Source organism: Dermacentor andersoni, chromosome 4 (genome assembly GCF_023375885.2).
Source record: "Dermacentor andersoni chromosome 4, qqDerAnde1_hic_scaffold, whole genome shotgun sequence".
In the NCBI taxonomy this organism is placed as follows: domain Eukaryota; kingdom Metazoa; phylum Arthropoda; class Arachnida; order Ixodida; family Ixodidae; genus Dermacentor; species Dermacentor andersoni.
Genome location: NC_092817.1, coordinates 17864785 through 17888009, shown reverse-complemented (window position 1 = coordinate 17888009; position 23225 = coordinate 17864785). Strand labels below are relative to the sequence as shown.

Sequence of the window (23225 nt, the reverse complement as noted above, 5' to 3'; positions counted from 1 at the left end):
TGGTGAGCCGCCACACCATGGACAGGTGTGCCCATACAGCGTTGGAAAAATTGTGTTTAATATTTGTAGGTTTGGAAAGATTCCCGTTTGAATCTTGAAATTCCTGTAGTTGTGACAGACATTTCGGACGTTACTACATAAATTCTGACGTCGCAATATAAACATTCTGTCGCGACGACCAACAGTTCCGAAGTCGCAACAACTTTCTATTGCGACAGCGATTCTGACGTCACGACAGAACTTCTGGCGTAGCAATAGAAACATTCTGTCGCGGCGACCAATAGTTCTGAAGTCGCAACAACAAAAGTTTATGAAGTCGCAACAACTTTCTATCGCGACAGCGATTCTGACATTAGGAAAGAAATTCTGACGTCGCAACAGAAACATTCTGTCGCGACGACCAAGAGTTCTAAAGTCGCAACAAGAGTTTATGAAGTCACAACAACTTTTTATCGCGACAGCGATTCTGACGCCGTCACAGGAACTCTCTGTCGCGACTACACACTTTCTGTCATGGCGTTAGAAATGTGTCACTTTCTGTCGCAACGGCGCAAGTTCTGACGCTGCCAGGAAGCGCTTTTCGTCGCGACACTTTAATATTGTATACGTCAGTTTCGCATCGGTGGTGTACACTGTACTTTTCTCTTGCACGGTATTGAATCGTGCTTCTCTGAATCCGGCAAGGCTGATAGCGCCGACACCGGTATTGAAGTCGACGTGGCGAATTGTCATAATTGTGCCGTGACGACGAGGCACCAGCAACGCCCAACCACCCTCCTCAAAATCGGTTGCTGATCAAAATCACACCATCTGCGAGAATGGCTGCATATCCATTTTGTTGTATTTGGTAAGATGTGGCACACAGGCCTGTGGACTTACACGTGCCGTTACGCTGACACATTAGTTAATTACCCAGAAATATTGCATAAGCTTTTGCGAAGCGAAAAAGAAGTTTCGGGTTGTTCCACAAAGTTGCACGAAAAGCTGTCTCGCTCGGGTGTTAGTATTCTGGCACAGTGCTGCCGTGAGAAACTAGTATGTTGTCTAAATGAACACTCATCCACGAATGTTTATGCAGCTATTCTGCACTGAACACACGAATTATATGCGCGCTCAAAACTGTAAAGAGCGAGAGACAGCTGTAAAAAGTAGCAGTAACAAATCTAACAGTGTCCCCGGTCACCGTTGTCTATTTCTGAATTTCTTATTTAATGTGGACATAGTAAGCAAGATCGATGTTCTAGCACTCCACGATGTACTTGTCGATGGTAACAATACTTTTGCTCATCTAGAGAGGTGCCAGTTGACGCGGCGGAATGAAATCGCATCTTGGCTCTCAAAACACAAATGTAAACACCAACGCAGACAGATTCTTACTGTTGACATGGCCAAAATGTACAAGCACTGTCACCACAAAACACCTATATAAACTTAGAGAAGGGAAACTGTACCTTCCACAGTGCAATGGAAATAAGAGTAGCGGTAGCGTTGTGAACTAAAGTATACGATCGAGAGATGGCGCTAACAAAATCAAAACTAATATCATCGTCATAACGTGGTGCGCAATATGGCCGCTGCGGTAGCGGCTGGTGGGGCTCGTCGCGCAGCTCGCTCGTTGGTTTTGGGCGTTTTGTTACCGCTTTCCGGGCGGTAATCGTGTGTGCAGTGCTCTAGCATGACTACAGATATCTTCGTTATGTCGCCGGGTGACTGAGAGGCCTCAACTGGCAAGAAAACACTTGAGACAAGTAAGCTTACATTGTTTATTGTCAATGGTGAATGAAGTAGTACATGCTCACAATTTTCGTACAGGTCAGGTGCACTTAATGCTGTCAGTCACCAAGTTTACAATATACAGAAACACAGACACCTATTTAATGCAAGTGAAATCTGAAAGAGAACGAAGTTTTCTCATTCTCATCGTGTTCGGCGTGCCGCTAAAATAGGGAGAGCGAAGCTTCAGACAACATTTATGCCGGGCTACCCCCGTACTTGTAGTTACGTACAGTGCTGCTTGACGTGTTTCATACTATACGTATATTGTCTTCGTTCGACAATTTCAGCTAGATTAAAAAAGAAACACAGATTGCTCGGCAAAGATGTACTGTCAGCAAAATAAGCTCGATCTGCAATATCCCATTGTTTTCATAAGACATTTGCGAGAGGCACGTAATGTGGTGGAAAAAAAAAAAAAACGTTACGCTACATTTTACTGCACATATTGCCTGCTATTGACACTTTTGCTGCACATTTCGTGTTCAGGTGCGGCAGTAAAGGCTTTGACACAAGTGGAGTGCTGGCAAGGAACGTTATGGAGACAACAGTGCTAACAAGGACTTCCGCAAATATTGTGTGAATAAACAAGAACACTAAACCAACACTTAAGCAAGCCCAACTAATGCTCACGGATCCTTGGAAAATTCAATTTACGGTTTCACGCTGAAAAAACGTCTCCGTTCGTGTGTTCAAACAAAGCAAAGAGGTTGCAAGGAAATGAACATTTCAACTTAGAAACAGAGATGAGCAAGGGAAGCCTCAGCCTGGAGCCAATGTTTCAGTAGGCAAACATGTTTGTGAGGGCCACTTGTCTGTTTGAGAAGTGTGGAATAGGCCGATTGTGTGAACATACCTTTTCTAGCTATCTCTTACGGCGCAGGGCTAGCTTAGTTATTGATTTCATGCAAACTGTACGTTAACCATTTGTGATTAACAAATGTAAGATAATGAGCACATCCATATCTAATTCTAATCCTAGCACTTGCTATCCTAACATTACCTTACATTTCGTCATGTCATTTAAATACATTGGTGTACACATTACAAATAACATAAAGTGGACCATTAATATAAAGTACGTCAATAACAATGCCAATCATTTGCTCGGGTACTTACGGTGCAACTTTTTCAAAGCACCGTCTACGTTAAAACTACAGCTTTACAAGACTCTAATACGTTCGAAACTTGAATATGCATCTGCAATATGGGATCCCAATCCCGTTAATCTTATTACTTCACTTGAACTAGTAAAAAGATAGCTCCACTCGTTTCCTAATTATAACCGTATTGCGAGTATAACCTCAATGAAAACTAACCTAGCGCTTATTCCAGTAGCTAACCGCCGCAAAATCGCCCGTCTCTCGCTATATCGCAAAAATTTTCCATCACATGACACTTCACGTCGACTTCATACTGCGGTCTCAGTACATTTCAAACCGCGGCGACCATCACAGTAAGGTACGAATTGATTTCATTTTGAGGGAATTGATTTGAATTTTTCATTTCCCGTACTTTCAAGAATGTAACTACCTTCCCTCAAGTATCGTAGCCATCACCGATAACAAACTTTTTGCAAAGCTGTAGCTAATATTGTATAATCAGGATAATTATTATATTACCAGAACTCACTGCACTTGTTTGTTTGTTTGCTTTACTCTACCACTTTGTAACCACTCCCCTCTTTTGTGCCATATGCCATGAGGGTATTTTAAATAAAAAAAATCAAATGAGCAGTGACTGCCCGAGTTTCAGTCAACATGAAGTAGCATTTTCTCAACATTGCATTGGGTGCGTTTGAACGTTTTAAAATTCTTTGCATTTTCATGTAACAAATTGTTGTGAGTGAGCATGTGACATCTGGTGGGAATGCCCGTCAAGCTGATTTGCAAAGAGCAGATGACAAAGTTTGTGCATTAGCAAGTTTCTGTTCTGGTCGTAATGGTTACAATGAATTTAAAAGAAACAAGCTGGCACTAAACATGCTGCTTCTCCAGTTGTCATAAAATGCCCTTAAATGCAAGTAAGCTTTTATGTAAAATATTAGCATTCCCACTCGGTACGATACAAACTGTAGGCTGCTGCTTTCCTGATAGGGCTCACAACCCTGTATCTGGTAAACTTACAAACATTTAATAGTGAGGCACATAGTTCAAGAGGACCTGTTGTCATTATGGTGACCATTGAGCTTCTTATGGCCTGGCATGGGCAGCTTGCAGGCCAATAATCTCTTTTGTCCATCTTCCTGAAAAGAGAAATGATGAAGCCATGACAAACATGCATGCAAAAAATTGTGAAGCGAACGTTAGTCAAACAAATCAACAAATCATGGTTCTAGATGAAGTGTTCAGAAACATACCTTGTGAGGAATTTGGCTCCTTAATTTTACTTCCTGTGGTGACATTTACTGCTGTCTAGTATGTCCTGAGACAATAGAGTCCAAAGGGATCAGCAAATATCAGCAGCGTCTTGGAGGCTGCTGATATATTCCGGGGAATCCACAAATATTTGATAGAATGGTTGACCGCGGTAAGTAATGCATGAAGCCGTTTCCAGCGAACGCGTCAATTTCTTTTGTTTAGTGATTATAGCTAGTGGACACGTTGCATGAAACAGCAAAAAAAAAAAAAAAACTAATTAATTTCGGATGCCACCCCCCCTCTACTCAACCCTAAGGAAAGTAAATAAACATTTTAGGAATTTATTTATAAAATAAAAAATACATATACCACAATAAGCTGTTCTCACGATTCTTATCGCGTGCATATTTCCATCCCGACCACACTACGTCAAGACCAAAGAGAAGAGAACCTCCTCCAATCCACCTTCTCCCACCTTTATTATCTTGTTATCTTGTCGCGCCAAAAGCAAGCTTCTTTCGCATAGCTCGAATTACGTCACCACAAACCGAGTCGCACACCTTAATTGTCAAAGATTATGTGGCAAAGCTAGCTTCACTGCAGTTCTTTAGTCTTGTACAGTGCCTGCACCCTCAGGCTCTGGCCGCCACAGCGGGTACGTTGCCGGGTGTATTGAACTACCGGAAGAGAGAACTTCTACCCCGCACTGCGCTCCATTCCAAACATGAAAGGGAAAAAAATGCCATCCACTTCAGAGAAGCACGAATCTTTAGAAAGGTAACAGGCTTTCTCATACAGAAGCATCGCAGTGAAAAATTCGTCCTGGTCCGGGCTTCGTACCTGCGACCAGGAAGAATTTTTATTCAACTGCTAAGCTTCTGCCCGAGAAACAGATTTGGATTTGTCGATGCTGATGTTGAGTCCTTCTCAAGAAGACACATACCCATGAGGGGGATAATTTGGCCCCACAAATGAGAAATTGAGTGTCCATGAATAACAAAAATTTCAAAAGTCAAGAAAGAAGATCTTATTGTATGAGAAAATATAGCGAACGCTTAAAGAAATGTAATTAAAAGAACATGTAATAAAATTTCACCAGAAGGATAGAATCTAAAAAGGCGGCAGCGTAAAAAGAACAAGCAATGCAAGGTTCAACGTCTCCAGTGTTACGTTTCGCCTACAACGCGCGGTTATGCCGGCGCGGATGCAACGGACGCCGGGGCTTCGTTCAAAGCGGCGGACATTTTGGCCCGTTCGACGCCGCCGCAACGCCTCCCCGCCAAGCGTGTCCAGGCGTGTTTCAGTGCCACGTGTCTTCGTGTGTGCGTGTGTGTGTGTGTGCCCTCGCTTGTCAAAGCGCGGCAGCCGGGGAGCGGAGCTCCCCAAGTGAGGAGCCAGCAGGTCTGTCCGTCGGCGGGTTGGCGATGCGTCACTACACTCGGCTCACCATGTCTCTCGGCTCGACCGTGCGCGCCGTCGTGGGCTCATGCTCCGCCGTCGCGTGGGCTCATCCCGTGACCTTCCTTCTGGCCCGCGAAGCCGAGAGTATAAGAGCAGCTGCCCCCGGACGCCAGGAGAGAGGCTCCGATTTGTACTGTTGAGTTACGTGCTCTCCCGTCTCTCCACTTCGGTCGACCTGACCGGCCGCTCTTTTGCTATGTTAGAATAAACAAGTTGTTCTGTTACCAGTCTACTCTTGCTTTGCCGGGACCTTCGGATGCTTCCAGTGCCCCAGGCCGCCAGGCCAACGCTACCCTTGGGGCTTGCGACCCATTCGCAATAACGGGCGCCAGCACCGAGACCCCAACAGCTGGTTGCCAGCGGTGAGATCGCGACAACGGAGGCCAGCAGCGAAGAGATGCGGTTGAATGTATGCTGAGCAGCACAACGACCATCCGGGAGCAGTGCAACGAGCCCTGTGTGATGACTGGTTGCCTGCAGCGGAACGACTGCGCTGAATTCTTGGCTGCGAGGTTTGGTGAGTGCGGGACTTTCTTCTTCTGAGTTTTGCCAGGCTTTTGTTAGTGTCAGAAACAGAGCTGGTAATTGTGGTTGTCGTTGCTGCCGGGTTAGTTTGCGGCAAGACAATAGTAGGCAGTAGAGAAAGCAGCATTCAGAGCAGCCATGGATTTGAAGTCGTTGCGCAAACCGAAATTGCTGGAGCTTGCAAGAGAGTTGGGTCTGGATGTCTCAGACAAACTCAGAAAACCAGAACTGCTAAGGGCTATTCTTGAGTTAGAAGCTGAGGATGACGAGCTGTCGGAATGCCTTGAGACCATTGAGGAGAGGGAGCGTGAACTTAAAGAACAGAAAGAGAAAGATGAGCGTGAACTTAAAGAACAGAAAGAGAGAGATGAGCGTGAACGAAAAGAACAAAGAAAAAGAAGAGCGCGAACACGCTTTGGAAATGAAGCGTCTCGAGTTAGAGATGGAACGCGCTCGTAATGGAAGTCAGGCACACGGTGCAGGAGAACGAGTATTGTTCAAAATGACTGACCTGATGCGGCCGTTTAAGCTTGGAGAGGACATTGGTTTGTTCCTGGTTAACTTTGAGCGAACGTGCGAGAAGCAGGGGTTCTCTCGGGAAACGTGGCCACAGCGCTTGCTCACTTTGTTACCCGGCGAGGCGGCCAACGTAGTCGCTCGCTTGGAGAGAGAGGAGGCAGAGGATTTCGACAAAGTGAAATCGAGTCTGCTAAAAAAGTACCGGCTGTCAGCGGAGGCGTTCCGTCGGAAGTTTCGGGAAAATGAGAAAGGCAAAAGTGAGTCATATACAGAGTTTGCCTACAGGCTTATGTCAAACATGCAGGAGTGGCTCAAAGAAGAGAAAGCGTTTGGTGACCACGAGAAAGTTCTGCAGTGTTTCGGGCTAGAACAGTTTTATAGTCGGTTACCTGAGAACGTGCGGTACTGGGTCTTGGATAGGCCAGACGTTAGTACGGTGGCTCGAGCCGCTGAGCTAGCCGAGGAGTTTGTGACGCGTCGGGCTCGTGGAGCTAAGGACGGTCAAAAGGGTGAATTTGGCTCCAAGTTTGAGAGGCCAAAGTTCACGCCCATGAGAGCAAAGGGGGACACACGTAGTTCGGATGCGAGTGAAAGCAGTCCGACCGAACGTACGGAGACGGCGGCAACCGAAGCCGAACGCAGAAAGCGGTTCGAGACGAGGCAAGCGCGCGTTTGTTATACGTGCCAGAAGCCGGGTCACTTTTCGGCGCAGTGTCCAGAAACAAAAACAAAAGTCGTGTTTTTGTCTTTATGCAGCACTGACGAGAACATGAAGCTTCTCGAGCCTTACATGCGAGACCTCCTCGTGAACGGGAAAGAGTGCCGAGTGCTTCGCGATTCCGCAGCTACAATGGATGTAGTTCACCCCTCTTACGTAGAACCCGATATGTTCACGGGCGAGTGCGCATGGATCAAGCAAGCAGTGGAAGCTCATAGCGTGTGTCTGCCGGTAGCAAAAGTGCTTATTGAAGGACCTTTCGGAGCACTTGAGACGGAGGCCGCAGTGTCATCTATGCTGCCCCCCCAGTACCCGTACCTATTTTCGAACAGGTCCGATCACCTCCTGCGCGAGAAGGGGCTTTTGTTTGGTGAGGCTAGCGTTCAGGCCTTAACCAGATCGAAGGTTCGGGAGCTCGCTGCAAAGGCGGTAGTTGCGGGGCCGACGTTGTTGAACGATGAGAAAGGGTCAGAGGCGCAGCAAGCTGGTATTCAGAGCACGCCCGAACTGAATAAAATTGCGCCTGTAGCGTTAAAGGCACCAGATACTGGAGAGGAAAATCCCGACACGGGAAAGTTAGAAGAGCTGTCTCCAGATTTGCTCATCGCGCCTACGTCAGACGGATTTAACAGGTTGCTAAAAGTCAGCCGGTCGGCTTTGATAGCCGAGCAAAAGAAGGATGGCAGCCTAGAAAACATACGCTGCATTGTCAAGGAAGGTATCGCCAAGAAAAATGCTCGCTTTGTGGAAAGAGGTGGGGTCCTGTACCGGAAGTATCTAGACCGCAGGGGAGTGGAGTTCGATCAGCTGATCGTGCCTCAATGCTATCGTCAGGATCTGTTGCGCTTGTCGCATGGGGGTTCGTGGTCCGGACACCTAGGAGTTAAGAAAACTAAGGACCGTCTCTTGCAAGAGTACTATTGGCCAGGGTGTTTTCGGGACGCAGACCACTTTGTGAAGACATGCGACACCCGTCAGCGGGTGGGCAAGCCAGGGGACAAAACGAGGGCGCCGTTGAAGTTGGTACCTATCATTACGGAGCCTTTTAGACGGCTCGTTATTGATACAGTGGGACCTCTGCCGGTAACAGCCACGGGGTACCGACACATTTTGACTGTGATCTGCCCAGCGACAAAGTTCCCTGAAGCAGTGCCGCTTAAAGAACTCAGCTCAGTTGAGATAGTCAATGCACTACTGTCCATATTTGCGCGAGTTGGTTTTCCTGCAGAAATCCAGTCAGATCAGGGTACAGTGTTTACTAGCGCTTTGACGACAGCCTTTCTCGAAAGGTGCGGGGTAAAGCTGTTACACAGCTCAGTGCACCACCCCCAGTCGAATTCCGTTGAGAAGCTCCACTCCGTCATGAAGCGCGTGTTGAGAGCATTGTGTTTTGAACATCAAACTGACTGGGAGCTGTGTCTGCCTGGAGTGATGTTTGCATTAAGGACCGCGCCGCATGCGGCTACGGGGTTTTCGCCAGCTGAGCTGGTGTACGGTCGCTCGCTGCGATCTCCGCTTCGCATGCTTCGAGAATCATGGGAAGGCAGGGGCGACGACCCAGTCGTGGTAGAGTACGTGCTTAAGCTCCTCGAACGCTTAAGAAGGGCACAGGAGTTGTCAGGTGAAGCAATGGCAGAGGCCCAGCAGAGGGCCAAGGTTTATTATGATCGGACAGCCAGGGCCCGTCGTTTTGAGGTGGGCGATGAGGTCATGATATTGCGCACATCGCTAAAGAACAAACTCGACGTGCAGTGGGAGGGCCCAGCACGGATTGTTCAAAAACTGTCGGACGTTAACTACGTGGTGAGTCTGCCAGGAAAGCGGAAAGCACAGCAAGTTTACCACTGTAATCTGCTCAAACCCTATAAGCAACGGGAAGCAGTGGTGTGCATGATGGTAAACGTTCCCGAAGAGCTTCCGGTCGAGCTTCCGGGACTAGGCTCAGTGACGAACAGGAAAGACACCGATCAAGTCATTAGTGACTTAATAAGTAAAGCATCGCTGTCGCCTGAGCAGAAAACCGAACTACACCAGCTCTTACAAGAGTTTCAAGGTCTGTTCTCTGAGAGGCCTGGTAGGACTTCTGTCCTTACTCATGACATAGAACTTACCTCCCCAGAGCCAGTACGATCCAAGGCGTACCGGGTGTCACCCCGCCAGAGCGATATTATGGAGGCTGAGGTAAAGAAAATGCTACAGTTCGGTGTTATTGAGGCGGGTGAGAGTGATTATACCTCCCCTTTGATTTTAGTTGAGGTACCGGGCAAGGAACCTCGTCCTTGCGTCGACTACTGCAGGCTTAATTCCATCACTAAGGATCAAATTTATCCGATCCCTAACATCGAGGAGCGCCTTGAGAGAGTGAGTAGCGCTCAGTTTATTTCCACCCTAGATCTTGTCAGGGGTTATTGGCAGGTTCCACTTACAGAAGAGGCTAGTAGGTATGCGGCATTCATTTCACCAATGGGGACATTCCGTCCTAAAGTTTTGAGTTTTGGTTTGAAGAACGCGCCATACTGCTTTTCAAGCCTCATGGATAAAGTGTTGCGGGGACAGCAAGAATTCGCTTTACCGTATCTAGACGACGTAGCGATATTCTCCGCATCCTGGCCTGAGCATATGGCGCACTTGCGGGCAGTGCTAACCCGCCTGCGCGATGCGGGCTTGACAGTCAAGGCTCCCAAGTGCCAGTTAGCACAGGCCGAGGTTGTCTACCTCGGACACGTGATTGGTCGGGGTCGTCGCCGCCCCTCTGAAATAAAGGTGGCCGCTGTGCGAGACTTCCCGCAACCGCGCACGAAGACCGATATTCGGTCGTTCTTAGGTGTCGCCGGCTACTATCAGAGGTACATCCCCAGGTACTCTGATATCGCGGCTCCCCTAACGGATGCTCTAAGAAAGACAGAGCCGCAAACAGTCGTCTGGGATGAGACAAAGGAAAGAGCTTTTAGCGCCCTAAAGAGCGCCCTAACAAGCCAGCCTGTGCTACGATCGCCCGACTACACAAAAGGGTTCGTTGTTCAGTGTGATGCTAGTGAGCGAGGCATGGGCGTTGTACTGTGCCAACGGGAAAATGGAGAAGTAGAACACCCCGTCCTGTATGCTAGTCGTAAGCTGACGAGTCGTGAGCAGGCGTATAGCGCCACCGAGAAAGAGTGTGCGTGTATCGTGTGGGCCGTTCAGAAATTGTCATGTTACCTAGCTGGCTCGAGGTTTATCATTGAGACGGATCACTGCCCTCTCCAATGGCTACAGACCATCTCTCCCAAAAATGGCCGCCTCCTGCGCTGGAGCCTCGCTTTGCAACAATATTCCTTTGAGGTGCGTTACAAAAAGGGGAGTCTCAACGGTAACGCCGATGGCTTAAGTCGAAGCCCCTAACGTGGGAATCAGCCTCAAAATTGCTTGTTACTGATGTTTTTCTTCCTGAGGCAGGATTTTTAACCTATTGCTTTCGTGTAGTGTTTCAAAGTGATGATGTGCTTTCTAGTGCAATTTTCCGATTTGTGGACGCGTTCTGAGTGCTGCTAAACTACTGTAAGGAACTAGGCAGTAGTATAAAAGGGGAAAGAGCCTGGCATGGCTTAGTGAGGGTTGTGTCATGCTTGCTGACTGAGCGGTTGAGTTTCGACGTAGTTCTAACGCTTGCTGGGAACGAGAGAAGAAATGGCAACTCTCCCGAAGTCACTTTGCAGTGTCCTGTGTGAACCTGAACGTGAGAACGAGGCCTTCTCTGTGCGCTGCGCTCAAGAAACGCCGAGGGACGACCGACTTCGGTTATGAGCATCATCGAGCGACATCCCTCCGGACAGCGGATGCAGTCCCCTGACCATCGGGATCTCCTTCCCCCGGCGGGGCGGTCTGTTACGTTTCGCCTACAACGCGCGGTAATGCCGGCGCGGATGCAACGGACGCCGGGGCTTCGTTCAAAGCGGCGGACATTTTGGCCCGTTCGACGCCGCCGCAACGCCTCCCCGCCAAGCGTGTCCAGGCGTGTTTCAGTGCCACGTGTCTTCGTGTGTGCGTGTGTGTGTGTGTGCCCACGCTTGTCAAAGCGCGGCAGCCGGGGAGCGGAGCTCCCCAAGTGAGGAGCCAGCAGGTCTGTCCGTCGGCGGGTTGGCGATGCGTCACTACACTCGGCTCACCATGTCTCTCGGCTCGACCGTGCGCGCCGTCGTGGGCTCATGCTCCGCCGTCGCGTGGGCTCATCCCGTGACCTTCCTTCTGGCCCGCGACACCGAGAGTATAAGAGCAGCTGCCCCCGGACGCCAGGAGAGAGGCTCCGATTTGTACTGTTGAGTTACGTGCTCTCCCGTCTCTCCACTTCGGTCGACCTGACCGGCCGCTCTTTTGCTATGTTAGAATAAACAAGTTGTTCTGTTACCAGTCTACTCTTGCTTTGCCGGGACCTTCGGATGCTTCCAGTGCCCCAGGCCGCCAGGCCAACGCTACCCTTGGGGCTTGCGACCCATTCGCAATAACGGGCGCCAGCACCGAGACCCCAACACCAGACAAAGCGCTGCAAGCGGAGGAGGCACACCGAGCAGTGCAGACACAAGAGACGACAACTAAAGATCAACCGGTAGAAGAGACAACACAAAACCAGGCGAATACAACATTATACACAAAATGAATAAAGAAGCAATCAGATGGTTTTCATTTCACGCCACACCTTGCTCTCATTACTGGCGCGCAAAAAAGGAGCGCAGCAACTTGCACGTAAACAAAAAAAAAAAAAAAAGAAACACGGTAAAACACAGACAGAGACCTCACGCGCAAAAAAAAGGAAACCACTGGGAGAACTACAAAAAAAAAAAAAACCTCCTGAAGCATGCTCACCATCACGAAGCACGCAAAAGCGAAAATGAGGTGAAAGAATGTTGAGACAAAATATTTGCAATATAGACTGCTGGCGAAGTTTTACTGGCATGGTGTAACAGTCGGTGTGACTAACACAGCTTCGCTGTTCGACCATTTTCACGGATTGGAAGCGGCGGTGAATTTTATTTATCTCTTCAAAAATTGCGCACCGGGTTAAAATGGCTTATACCTTATGACTTTAGAAAGCGAAATTCTAGCTATAGACATTTCTATTCCAGACTTTACCCCACTGACTTTAGCTAACGTTTAATTCCGGAGGTATACTGAATACCAGTGTCCTAGATACAGCAATTGCGTCCTGTAGAAAAGAAATCGTATTCGCCGGAGACTAACTCCCACCATACTTCGTGGGGGTTCAAGACCGATTCGAGTGGTAAACGTTTGTGAGATTGGGCTGCTAACAATAATTTATCATGCATTAACGCACGACCACCCACATTTATTTGTAGTCAGTCCCTTTCCACAATAGATCTCACTTTCGCTAGTTGTAATTTGTCTATCTCCACTTGGTCTGCTATAATTTCGGGCACAAGCAGTGACCATTTCCTATACTTTTTGAGCTCGTATGCCCATTGACTCAAATTACTACGCATTCAAATACTTTTGTGCGTTGCAGCACATTCAAAAAGGTCTTACAGCTGGCCTTATCGAATCATCAATGGGTTAATGAAGAATAAAAAGCCATAAATTTATTGTCTGCTTTAAAAGATTTCATTAAAAAAATCTAAATTCACTGTGCACTTTACCTACGTCAGCTTTCATGACTGCGCCGCGATTCCGAAAATATACTACTACAAATAACTTCGCGAAATCATCGTCGGCAACATCTGATTTCCCGTATCTCAGTTTTCCTTAGAACAACAAATGGTTCTCCTCTTAAAAAATTGATGTAACAATTACAAGACTGCGACGCCGAGTCCCCCCACTGAACTTTTGCCTACACAGGTCTGGTCCGAGTATACATCGCTTTTGTGCCCTTTATGCAATGAGAGTGGATCTCTGCAACACTTCTTTTTGACATGCCGCCGTTTCATTCTTCAAATGAAAAGATTTTAGAAGAACCCTTCCAAAAGCTTAGCTTGAATTTGACTATTCCTGTAATTCTTTCCTTTGGGACTACCGTACTGTCTTACAGCCTCAGGAACCTTTGTGAAGCCCTCTGCATATCTCCGCGTGAGACAAGAAGAATTGCATGCTAGAATTCTTATGTATACTTATTAGGCTCACAAAATTCACAAGATACCTAGATAACTGATTATTCATATCTGTAACGGTATACACTTTGAGTCCCATCTGCAAGATACTTATTTCATTTCACCCTAAATTATATATAAGAAAAAGAACTACTAACAGTTTTTTCAAAGCCCGATCATGGCCGATCCCCCAGAGCGGGTTGCGCCATTTCGCTAGGGAACAAGAACAAGGAACCATCCCTGATAATTATCTATGCATGCGGAGCAATTATAGAAGGTACAGACGACGCAAGTGTGTGCTGAGACAATGGTATGACGACCATGGCATGACGACGACGATGTGATGACGACGGAATGACGACGACAGCGTGACAACGACGGCATGTTGGTGTTGGGCGCTCACCTCCATCACCTGACGCCGAGGTGCACTTTAATTCGTACTGCGTTTGTCTGTACAATATATCCGGTATCGGCAAATCGAGCTACCTTAATTCGCACTATATCGGACGTTTGTTTGCACTATATCCGATACTGGTCAATCGGGCCGCCTTCATTCGCACTATATCCGGTGTTCGTTTGCCCTATGTCAAGGTCGGCTTTTTCGATCTGCTTCTGTCTCCGGGATAGGCGCACATTTTTCGGGAGACAAAATCGGCCCGTCCTTGCGCGTGACCTTCTGACCTTGGTGCCGACTATGAAAAGTAATTTTTCGTCCAAAAAAGAACTAAACCAAGCTTTTATAGTTCTTTTATATTTTTTACGTATGCTCAGTTACACTTTAAATGGTACAGATTACCGTAATAGGCGTATGAAATGTACTTTTCTGTAGGACGTTGTTGAATGCTCTGTGCAATCAACAAAAAATAAATGCAAGTGATGGTCGCAGATGATGTGGATGCACACAGTGCAAGGAGGCAGACCTCGCAGTGGACAGTTCCTGCGGTATTACGTCTTGGTCAATCCTTGCTTATCATTACGACGCATGCCTTCAGCAAAGAAGCCTGCCTTGAAGGTTGCGCGCCCGAATTCCGACTTTTACGGTCGGGCAAAACTCCAACAACTGCAGTTTTATTTTGCTTTGTGCTCCGAGTTCTTCTCTTTATGACCTTATTATTGTCGAGCCGTTGAAAGTGAAATGTAAACAATTTGTCAGCGCGTCCACAACCTAGTTGCTACCACGGTGTAAATAAGCGCCACGGTGTTTACGCTTTAGTCAACAACTGCCACAAAGAACACATTTTGACCAAGATTGCAGCGCTGTCGTACGCCTCGCGTAGCGTGAAATACGCGCTGGCGCGGGGCGACGCTGAGCTCTATAAAGACCTTCCATGTGGTTACTTTGCTGTTCTGACTGATCACGCGCTCGCTTGGCGCGCGATTACGCTATAAGTGTGCCATCGTGCCTGTGGGAGCCTGGTTCTATACGTGGACCCATGTCACGTCATGCAAGTGATCGATCATTGCAGGTGGACTGTTAAGCAAGTGATCTGCGAGAAAGCCACAATACGCTCTATAATAAAGATAAAGATTATACAGTACCTCAAGTGGAGAGCAAAAGAGAAGAAACGAACTGGAAATGCTCCATTTAAAGATTTTAAGCGCCGAAAAAAAAAGTTAAGCTAGCCGCATTTACGGAAAACAAAACCCAAGAACGCTGAACGTTTATTAATAACCTCCGCTAGAAACGTACGCTAAGATTATCGTCAGATCTAGGGCAGATGTTCCTGGCGACCCGGAATCGTAATCGGCGCACGACCACAAGAAATGGTCATGAACGAACCGACAGCTGTTGCGAGCTCCCGATGCAACAATTGCAGCGCCAGCCGACGCACACGAACATCGCGTTCACGCATCCCCTGTGCCCACGGCACTATGCACAACCACGACAGACGGTCAGGCAACGCGGAAAGGGCATGGAACCCCACGGCGTCCTCTTCGCATCGTAGCTTACACACCAGGATTGGGGGGGGGGGGGGGGGGGGAGCAGGAGGAGGCTCCCAGATGGTGCCTGAGCAAACAACGCTCTCGAAGCGCCAATGGTGCGCCGATAAGCGCGGCAAAAGCACGCGCGCACGCACGCACAGAAGGCACGAGGAACCCGAAACTGGAAAACAGCCTACGGCGAAGCTGGATTGCCCGACTCGGAACGGGCCCCCTCCGTCGCGCGACCCACACAGTGACCGGCACAGTGGAGAGGCGTCGCGGCCGAATCGCAAATTCGAACGCCATTAGGGGAACCGAGCCCACGGGCTGGGTGCGGCGCCGAGCCCTAAAGCGGCGGACACTCACGAAATCTCCGGCCGTCGAGCACGCGGTCGCCTGCCGATTGCAATCGTGACCCGCTGATGTCTCTCTTCCCCGACACCGAATGCGGGGACCAGTTGCCCTCTGCATTTGCCCGTTCCCTCCTCGACCTACGCAATTGCGCAGTGCTGGACGTTTGCAGAATATCCGTACCGGCATGCATACTGCAAATCAATCTCCAGGGGAGGACTTGCAACGAACGAAGACGGATCGCAGCTTGGCTTTGCTTGAAAGCAGCACTGAAGACTCTGCGACATCACGTATTAACGCCCCGTGTCGCAGAAAATCCGGCGTCGGCTGAGTTGTCTGTGAGCGAAAATTGGCGTATATACTTAGGTATATGTATATGCCACGCCTTGCTATTCGACATGCGGTATATGCGGGTTATATTGCCACACCATTCTATTACTAAAGTAGCTCATACCTTGTCCTGCATTCTTGACAAAGTTATTCCTCGGAATTTTGATAATGACAGCCCACAACTAAACGTCACGAAACAAAACACCGACAGCGCGCACCTTTTATGTTAAATCTTCCCAGACTTAAACATTAAAACTGCGAAACAGTAGCACAAACCTGAAAATGATGTAATTTTTTTGACGCGACTGAGTACTACCTCCGGGATCGGCCCAGGCATGAAGCCGCCTTTCTACGAGAAAGCTCGCCTTCGTGTATAGCGTACGCCGCCAGCGTTTCCCGGTAAACATTACGGCTACATAGGCGGCAGTTGCCGGGTAACGTGGGAAGCATGTCAGGAATCTTTGAAAGCTATCGGGTTCCACTCTTAGAAGCGAAGCTTAACCGTGCTCCAAGTCTTTTTCACAGTATCTTTGCGTACTTGCGCTGTTGAGCTGGTGCTCTTCTTTTTTTTCTTTCAATTCCCAGTGTAATTCTCGCTTATTAAGCGAGAATTACACTGCGAGAATTATGACGTCTGTGCGCACCGCACAGACGTCATAATTATGACTAATTATGACGAATTACAAGCGAGAATTATGACGTCTGTGCGCACCGCACTTTGGACGCACGTGTTAAAGGACTTCGGATGGTAGAAATTAAACCGGAGCCCTCCACTTGGCCACTGTGTTCCAGCGGGACCCTAAAACTCGTGAATTAATTATTTCGGATTACATCCAACTCCTGGGTAAGTTGCGGGCCAGATACAAGACATGAGGTCATGAAGATACAGCGAGGCTAAAGTCAGTTTTGGTGTAGCCAAACAACTGCCGTACATACCCTAGCTAAGTTAATGCAATAAATCAATCATATGTCAACAAGCACAACGCGATATTAAGCGTGCACCCGCACAGCATTTTCTGGATATTCACGCGTGTTCATGTTGTAAACGCTATAGATAGTCAACGTTCCGGTCGCTTCTTTTCACTGACTCTACCTTCACGACCGTTCGATGAAAACTCTTTGTTTTCCTTACTGAGCGTTCGTGCCACACCTAAAAAGGGAAGCGGCAGTAAAACCTTCTCGAAAAAAAAAAAATATTTGCCTTTATATGATATCGTATATATGCGGGCGGCCGCATAGCGACCCGGCGTGTTTTGAACGAAGGAGACCTTCGCTCTGTCAAACTTGAATAGCACAGCTGGCGCATAGACAGAGGACCCCAATCAGCGCTCTATACATTGTCTTTCAGGAGCTCGTTTGCTGCGCCATTCACCTTGTTAGGCGGAACTTGCATGCAAAGCGACTGCTCCGCAGCTGCGTTTCCGGAGATATGCGAGACCCTTTCCTCAAGTCGTCAATATCTGTGGCGCAAAAGGTGAGGAGAAACGAGGAACAAACGGAGAGAAAGAGCAGTTCATGTTTTAAAGATATTGGCCGCGTTGCGTATACCAGGGTGTTTAGAAACGCCTGCGGCAGATATTATAGTTAGTCTGCAGCTGGATTACTCGAAGAAGCGGAGATTACTGACACCAGAAATCGAAACCCATGATCAATTAATTAAAAAAAAAAACGTTGACAATTAAATTTTTAGCTGATTACACTTGAGAGCACATATTGCAACTTACAATTTTAGCTGGTGCATTTGCAAGGCGTATCCACTTGGAAAGGAAGGATTGATGGTTATGCACCAACTCGCTCAACGTCGTAGTTTGCAAAACTACATTCATTCCCGCACACTGCGTACACCTGACATGCGCATGTCTGAGCGGGGTATCATGTGGGCGTCCGGTCTTCGCTCCTCTCTATTTCGAAAATTTTTTTAGTTCCCATCAGTGACGGTTTCGCAGTAGCGCGTTGTACAAATGTCTAGAGGAACGGTGAATTGGGCTAGCTGGTATTAACAATTACTACAGCGCAAACAACGAAGTGGAGACACGAAACGGCGCATGGTTCTGTCGTCGGCCCTTCGTTTTCGTTGTTTGCACATACACCAGAAGGTTTATTAAGTTCATTTAAAAGTTACAAGGTAGGATAAAAACATACAGACAAGGGTCCCATAGTCGACTGTAACGGTACCTTTAATTATGGGTGTCGACTTCGTTACAGGCACAGTAATTATAATTGTCACCATTAAAAAATAATGAAAGAGTTATTTATCGTCACTGCGTTAACCAGTACCCGTTTTACCCGGAGCGGCTGCCTCAGACGCGAGGTATAACTTAATTACCTAGCGGATTTTTCGTAACATCTGGCGAGAATCAGCCTAGCGCATTTACCGGCTATAGCGAATTGTACAGCGGATTTCGCCATGACGGTTATTATTATTATTTTTTGTCCTAAGCAGACCTTTACATATGGAGAATTTTTCGAAACGAAATTAATAAACAATATGCCATTGACGTAAAAGAATATATCTTAGACGTGTACTGTAGTGCGTGTATTTGGGACGTTGCCAAGTAGCTAATATTTGAAAGCTGTGGACCTTCAAAATTCCCGTTCATATTCTTCGTAATCTTGTAGAGAATTCTTACCAAATGGTTTTGTCGTTTCTTCTTCTTTCTCTCCATTTTTCCCCCGGATTCTGACTTGTCTCAAACGGCGTACGAGAGCAATACTTGCAGTAAAAAAAATGTCACAATTGATCGCTGGCACTGCTTCGTCTGTCGGGCGAAACTGTCTTAATATTTTTTCTTCAAATGCATTTAAACGTTAATTTTTCAGCTTACAGAGCAACAGCGCAGGGGACGCACGTGACTAGGCTGAGGTGCTTACTCGTTAGTGGAAAGTAGAACTTAGTGCTGTTTCTACGCAGATGCACTCGAGCGTTTCCAGCTCCTCTTATGTCTACTAAGTAATGTTTAGACAAGGATACACTGTAAATCACTTTGCACCCTTAAGAAGGCTTCGAGCACCAGAAACACCATGTGGAAGGGTGTTTTGATTGCAAAAAGAAAACATTTTTTTCTTTATGTGAAAGCGTATTAGTCACCGAAAGCACCCTTTGGTGCTTAGGGGTGCTAAGAATGTTATGGGCAATCAAAATACCTGTTCTTTGTACATGTCACAACCATGCCGATATCTGGATGTCGCTAGTCGAAAGACACTGAATACAGACTAGTGCGATTTTATATGAACAGGTCTGTGTGGTTTTGATGTGTCTATTAGTTGACAATATCTAAAGAGTATTCTGTCGAAATTTATTATTTAACTGCACCGAGCAGAGATACGCCCACTGGCCTTGCATTGCAGGTTAAAAAACCACGGCTTTACAAACGGTAGTAAGTATACGGGCATATACGGATATAGGCAGCGCAAGCAGTGTCTGCACGCGAGTTTGCCGTGCATATGTGTGCTGTTGTGGTTGCTCTGTTGATGTGCATAGGAGATGCCTGGATATCGAAATGCTGTTGTGACCTTCGCCCTATCATAAATTGATAATGCAAATCTGCGGAATGATTTTTTTCTAGCTGATTTTAGTGAATGTATCGCTCCATGCAGCAACTACTACGTTTTAGTGGCTCCAAGTTTTACTATGTGGCGCTGCCTAGTGATTATTCACTGGAATAGCAAGGTGCGACAATGAATAGTGCGTACATGCAAGCTTATAAGCAATGGATGCAAATGCCATTTGCACCCTATACAGAAAAGGGTGTTATGGCAACTCAAAGCACTCAATTACAGGTGCTTTGGTTTGTGGAAATGCACGTTTCCTAGGGTGTAAGCATGTTGGTTATGAACACAGTAAAACAACTTTAAGGGGGTACATTCGTTTACAGTGTACGTGCTACTAAGTTACTAAGTAGTATCATTAATTACTAAAATGTGATGGTACATTCGAGCGGTTATTTTTGAGCGATCTATAGAGCACTCTCGTGGTGCGGTTCGGCTTGTCCAAGTGGAGCGCTTCGAACACATTCACCTGGTTCGTTTAGAGCGCCGTGCTCAAGCTCAGGGCGCTCACAGGCGCTCTCACCTTGCGCGACCGAGATCCGGGAAAATTTTGATCACGTGGCTCTTCCGATTGCTCGCGGAGCAGCTGAACATTTGGTCGGGTATGCTTTCGCTGGCTCCAATGTCGAGAGTCTTCGGTATGGGTGCGAACCCGAGTCAGAGTGCGGTAGCAACCAGTCGAATGTAAAACGAGAAGAATTCGTAGTATGGGGCGCAAGGTAAAAGCCCACAAGTAAAAAAAAAAAAAGACAGACTACAAGCTGGCGCTCTTTTTTTTTTTCTTTTTTTACCTTGCGCCACGTAAAGTATAAACCCCATGCAAGCGATCTTGCACGCGACAGCGACAAGCGACGCGATGGAGATGGCTGTCGCGTTCGCTCGTCGCCTACAAGTTGCACCCCATGCGAGCGATGACTTCGAGCGACGTCTCCCCAGTGTTACCGGTATGAGAGCAGCAATATAGGCGCCGAAACTAGCGTGACGCGTGCTTTATTAACTTAAGTTGATGTATTTTACTGTAAAAAGCAGCATAACTATTCCTGAAAGTCTTGCAGTAGGTTCTTAACCTTGCACGTATAAAAATTCAATCGTTTGCTCGTTCCGTGCGACAATCGGAAGTACTAGAGTTATGTACATCCAGTTCCGGCTTTGCGCTATTGGCTAGTCGCTCATAGCACTTCCGGGCGACGAGCGACGAATTCTAGATTTGCAAAACCGAGCGATCGCGCGACAAGACCGAGCGATCTGTTCAAGCGACGGCCCGATCCGTCGCGCGAACCCGTCGCTCGTCGCTGTCGCGCACAAAATCGCGCTAATGGGGTTTAGCCTTAAATCGAATATGCTATGCTATATACCAACTAGCCCAACATAGTACGCTTCTAAACCATGAGAGGAAGTCATTTTTACCGCAAAGTGAACGCATTTTAATATGACTGACTCGAAATATGGACCTAGTCAGAGGAGTTTAATATGAAATAATTTTCCTTTTCCAAGATAATTAGAGCAAAGCTCCATTCCGTGCCGAATAAAGGTTTACGCTGAAACTCGAAATTGCAAAGAAAAATAAAAGCTATCTCCTACAGCTTAACAGACGACACTCCCGTGATAATACCCATTTTGACAGATGCCAGCTGCTTACGAAGCATAGATACGTAAAGACGCCCACTTACCACGAAATGACCAATAATAAGAAAGTGCAGTTTTACCATTTGTAATGCGTGTAGTCTACCAAAATTTCTTACAAAACCCGGAAAAGAGCATCGTTTCCGTTCTTAATTATCGCCAATGTATAACCGTCAGCTTGCAACACGCTTGTAGATTAGCACCTACTTAAAAAAAAAAAGGCGCAGCGCAACGTCCGCGCAGTCGTCCCATTTATAAGTTGCGCATAAAACATGTAAAGAGAGGGAAACGAGTAAAGTTTGCATGCGGCCGCCACAATCCGTCACGACAAGCCCCTTTTTGCGCTCGTCGCAGGGTCAGCGCAGGTCGCCGTCTGCTCTCAGCGAAACATTCGCGTCAGTTCAACGCGCCGTTAACAACAGCGGCTGTCAACAGCAAAGAACACGCGCCGACAACACCCGGGAAGTGGGGGCGCGGCCCGTGCAGGCTGCTCAGCTTGCATCAAACACGCGCAGGCACTCACTCTTTGGCGTTCTTGCCGGGGTAGTCCCCTTCGAGGTAGGGTTCGCTGGCACAGCCGGCCGACGAGTCGGACTCGAGCTGCTCTGAAGTGGCCGTGGACCCAGGGTCCACGGTTATCTCGGGAAGCACGCCAGCCGGAGGCAGATGCGGTGCGCCGAGTCTCACGAGCTCGATGGCAGTCTTCTCCGAGAGGGGCTCCATCTCGATGTCGGAGTCGATGCCCCGGTCCAGGTCCATGTAGTAGGAGTCCCGCGAGCCGCTGGAGCCCGCGCGTAGCCGAAGGCTCAGGTTGATGCTGCTGCGGTCGTCATCTGACGCGGCCATCGCACGGACGCCACCATCCGAGCACAAAAGGCTTGCGCGACGAGCGGCCACTCAAATCGGCCGCCGCGCCGCCACAGCGATGCTCCGCGGACACAAGCACGGCACGCCGCACGCACTCACACGCACGCACATCGCACCAGCCACGCCGCCCCTTCGTGAGCCAAGACCGGCCATCAACACCGCCTGCGTGACCCTCGGACGCTGGCGCCATCTCTCAACACTGGCTGGCACTTGCGTGTGATTGTTCGAATGCGCTGTTGGATGATGCGACTACTTTGAACCGCGGCGCTTTGAGTAGAACGCGCCACAGGTAGGCAGTGATGTGGTGATGTAAGCTGGGTTTTGCGAAGCTGACCAAACTGCACAGCTGCTTGGCAAGTGACGCGTCATAGGGCGCCATAGGTGTGCCACGGCCGCGTGCGCTGTCGAAGAGGCGCACGGTGTGTTAATTGAACCTGCAGGTGTTCTGTAGCTGAACCATTCAAACCATCTCTTCAGACAATCACATCTGAGTCTAACGAAATAAAGCGTGACACTCTCCGGTCACAAAACACGTGTTTCATCTAGGCGCGAAGAGTGTCTGTGTCTGGCTGAATGTCAGAAATAAGCGAGAGCTGCCGCGACCATTCTAACTAAAAAATGCGTTTGTCTTTTCACTCTGCCGTCACCGCAGGCGGCACACATTCTTTATTTGGCCGCGAAGGTATGCAGTAATATTAATTGGCCAAAAAGGCTGTCTTCCTAAACTTTATATAATAATGCATGACCAAGTATGTTCCCCTGAATTTGGGAGCCAACTGCTTAGTTGATTGTTTCTGATGTTCCATTTGTGCTTTTAATAAAGTGTGTTATATGTGATGGTGCATTCTAATGGCAAAAAACCATTATAACGTTTTGAGTACTGGAATGTAAACTATCTATCTATCTGTCTATCGATATATATATATACGTATATATATTGCTTGCACTTGAAGAAACTTCATGTGACCTCGAAGAATTAGCCCTGAAGTGACGGCGCTATATGAGTATATACAAGACCTCATAGTAGGAGACAGTCCAACAGCCTGAGTCCTCTCGGTGGTGTTCCCATAGGTGATCCCTGAGCAGGATCACCTATGTCGCCCCGTACCTTAGCCTCAATGCAACTGCAAGCTCAAACTCAATACCATGATC

At 47.8% G+C, this 23225-nt stretch overlaps 1 protein-coding gene and 1 long non-coding RNA gene across 2 annotated transcripts in view; one reads left to right on the top strand and one right to left on the bottom strand.

Annotated features, from left to right (window-relative positions):
* The window catches only part of LOC126535795 (proton channel OtopLc-like), an 84929-nt gene extending 62748 nt beyond the window's left edge, over positions 1 to 22181 (bottom strand). Inside the window, exon 1 of the mRNA XM_050182605.3 lies at positions 21730 to 22181. Within this exon, the coding sequence (XP_050038562.1) occupies positions 21730 to 22052 (323 nt within the window). The 5' untranslated portion in view covers positions 22053 to 22181. The remainder of the gene's footprint in view (positions 1 to 21729) is intronic.
* On the top strand, positions 1480 to 2378 carry LOC140217308 (uncharacterized). The gene is made up of 2 exons (XR_011893800.1): positions 1480 to 1748; positions 2263 to 2378. It is a non-coding gene; the product is annotated as an uncharacterized lncRNA (long non-coding RNA).
* Positions 22182 to 23225: the final 1044 nt, after the last annotated feature.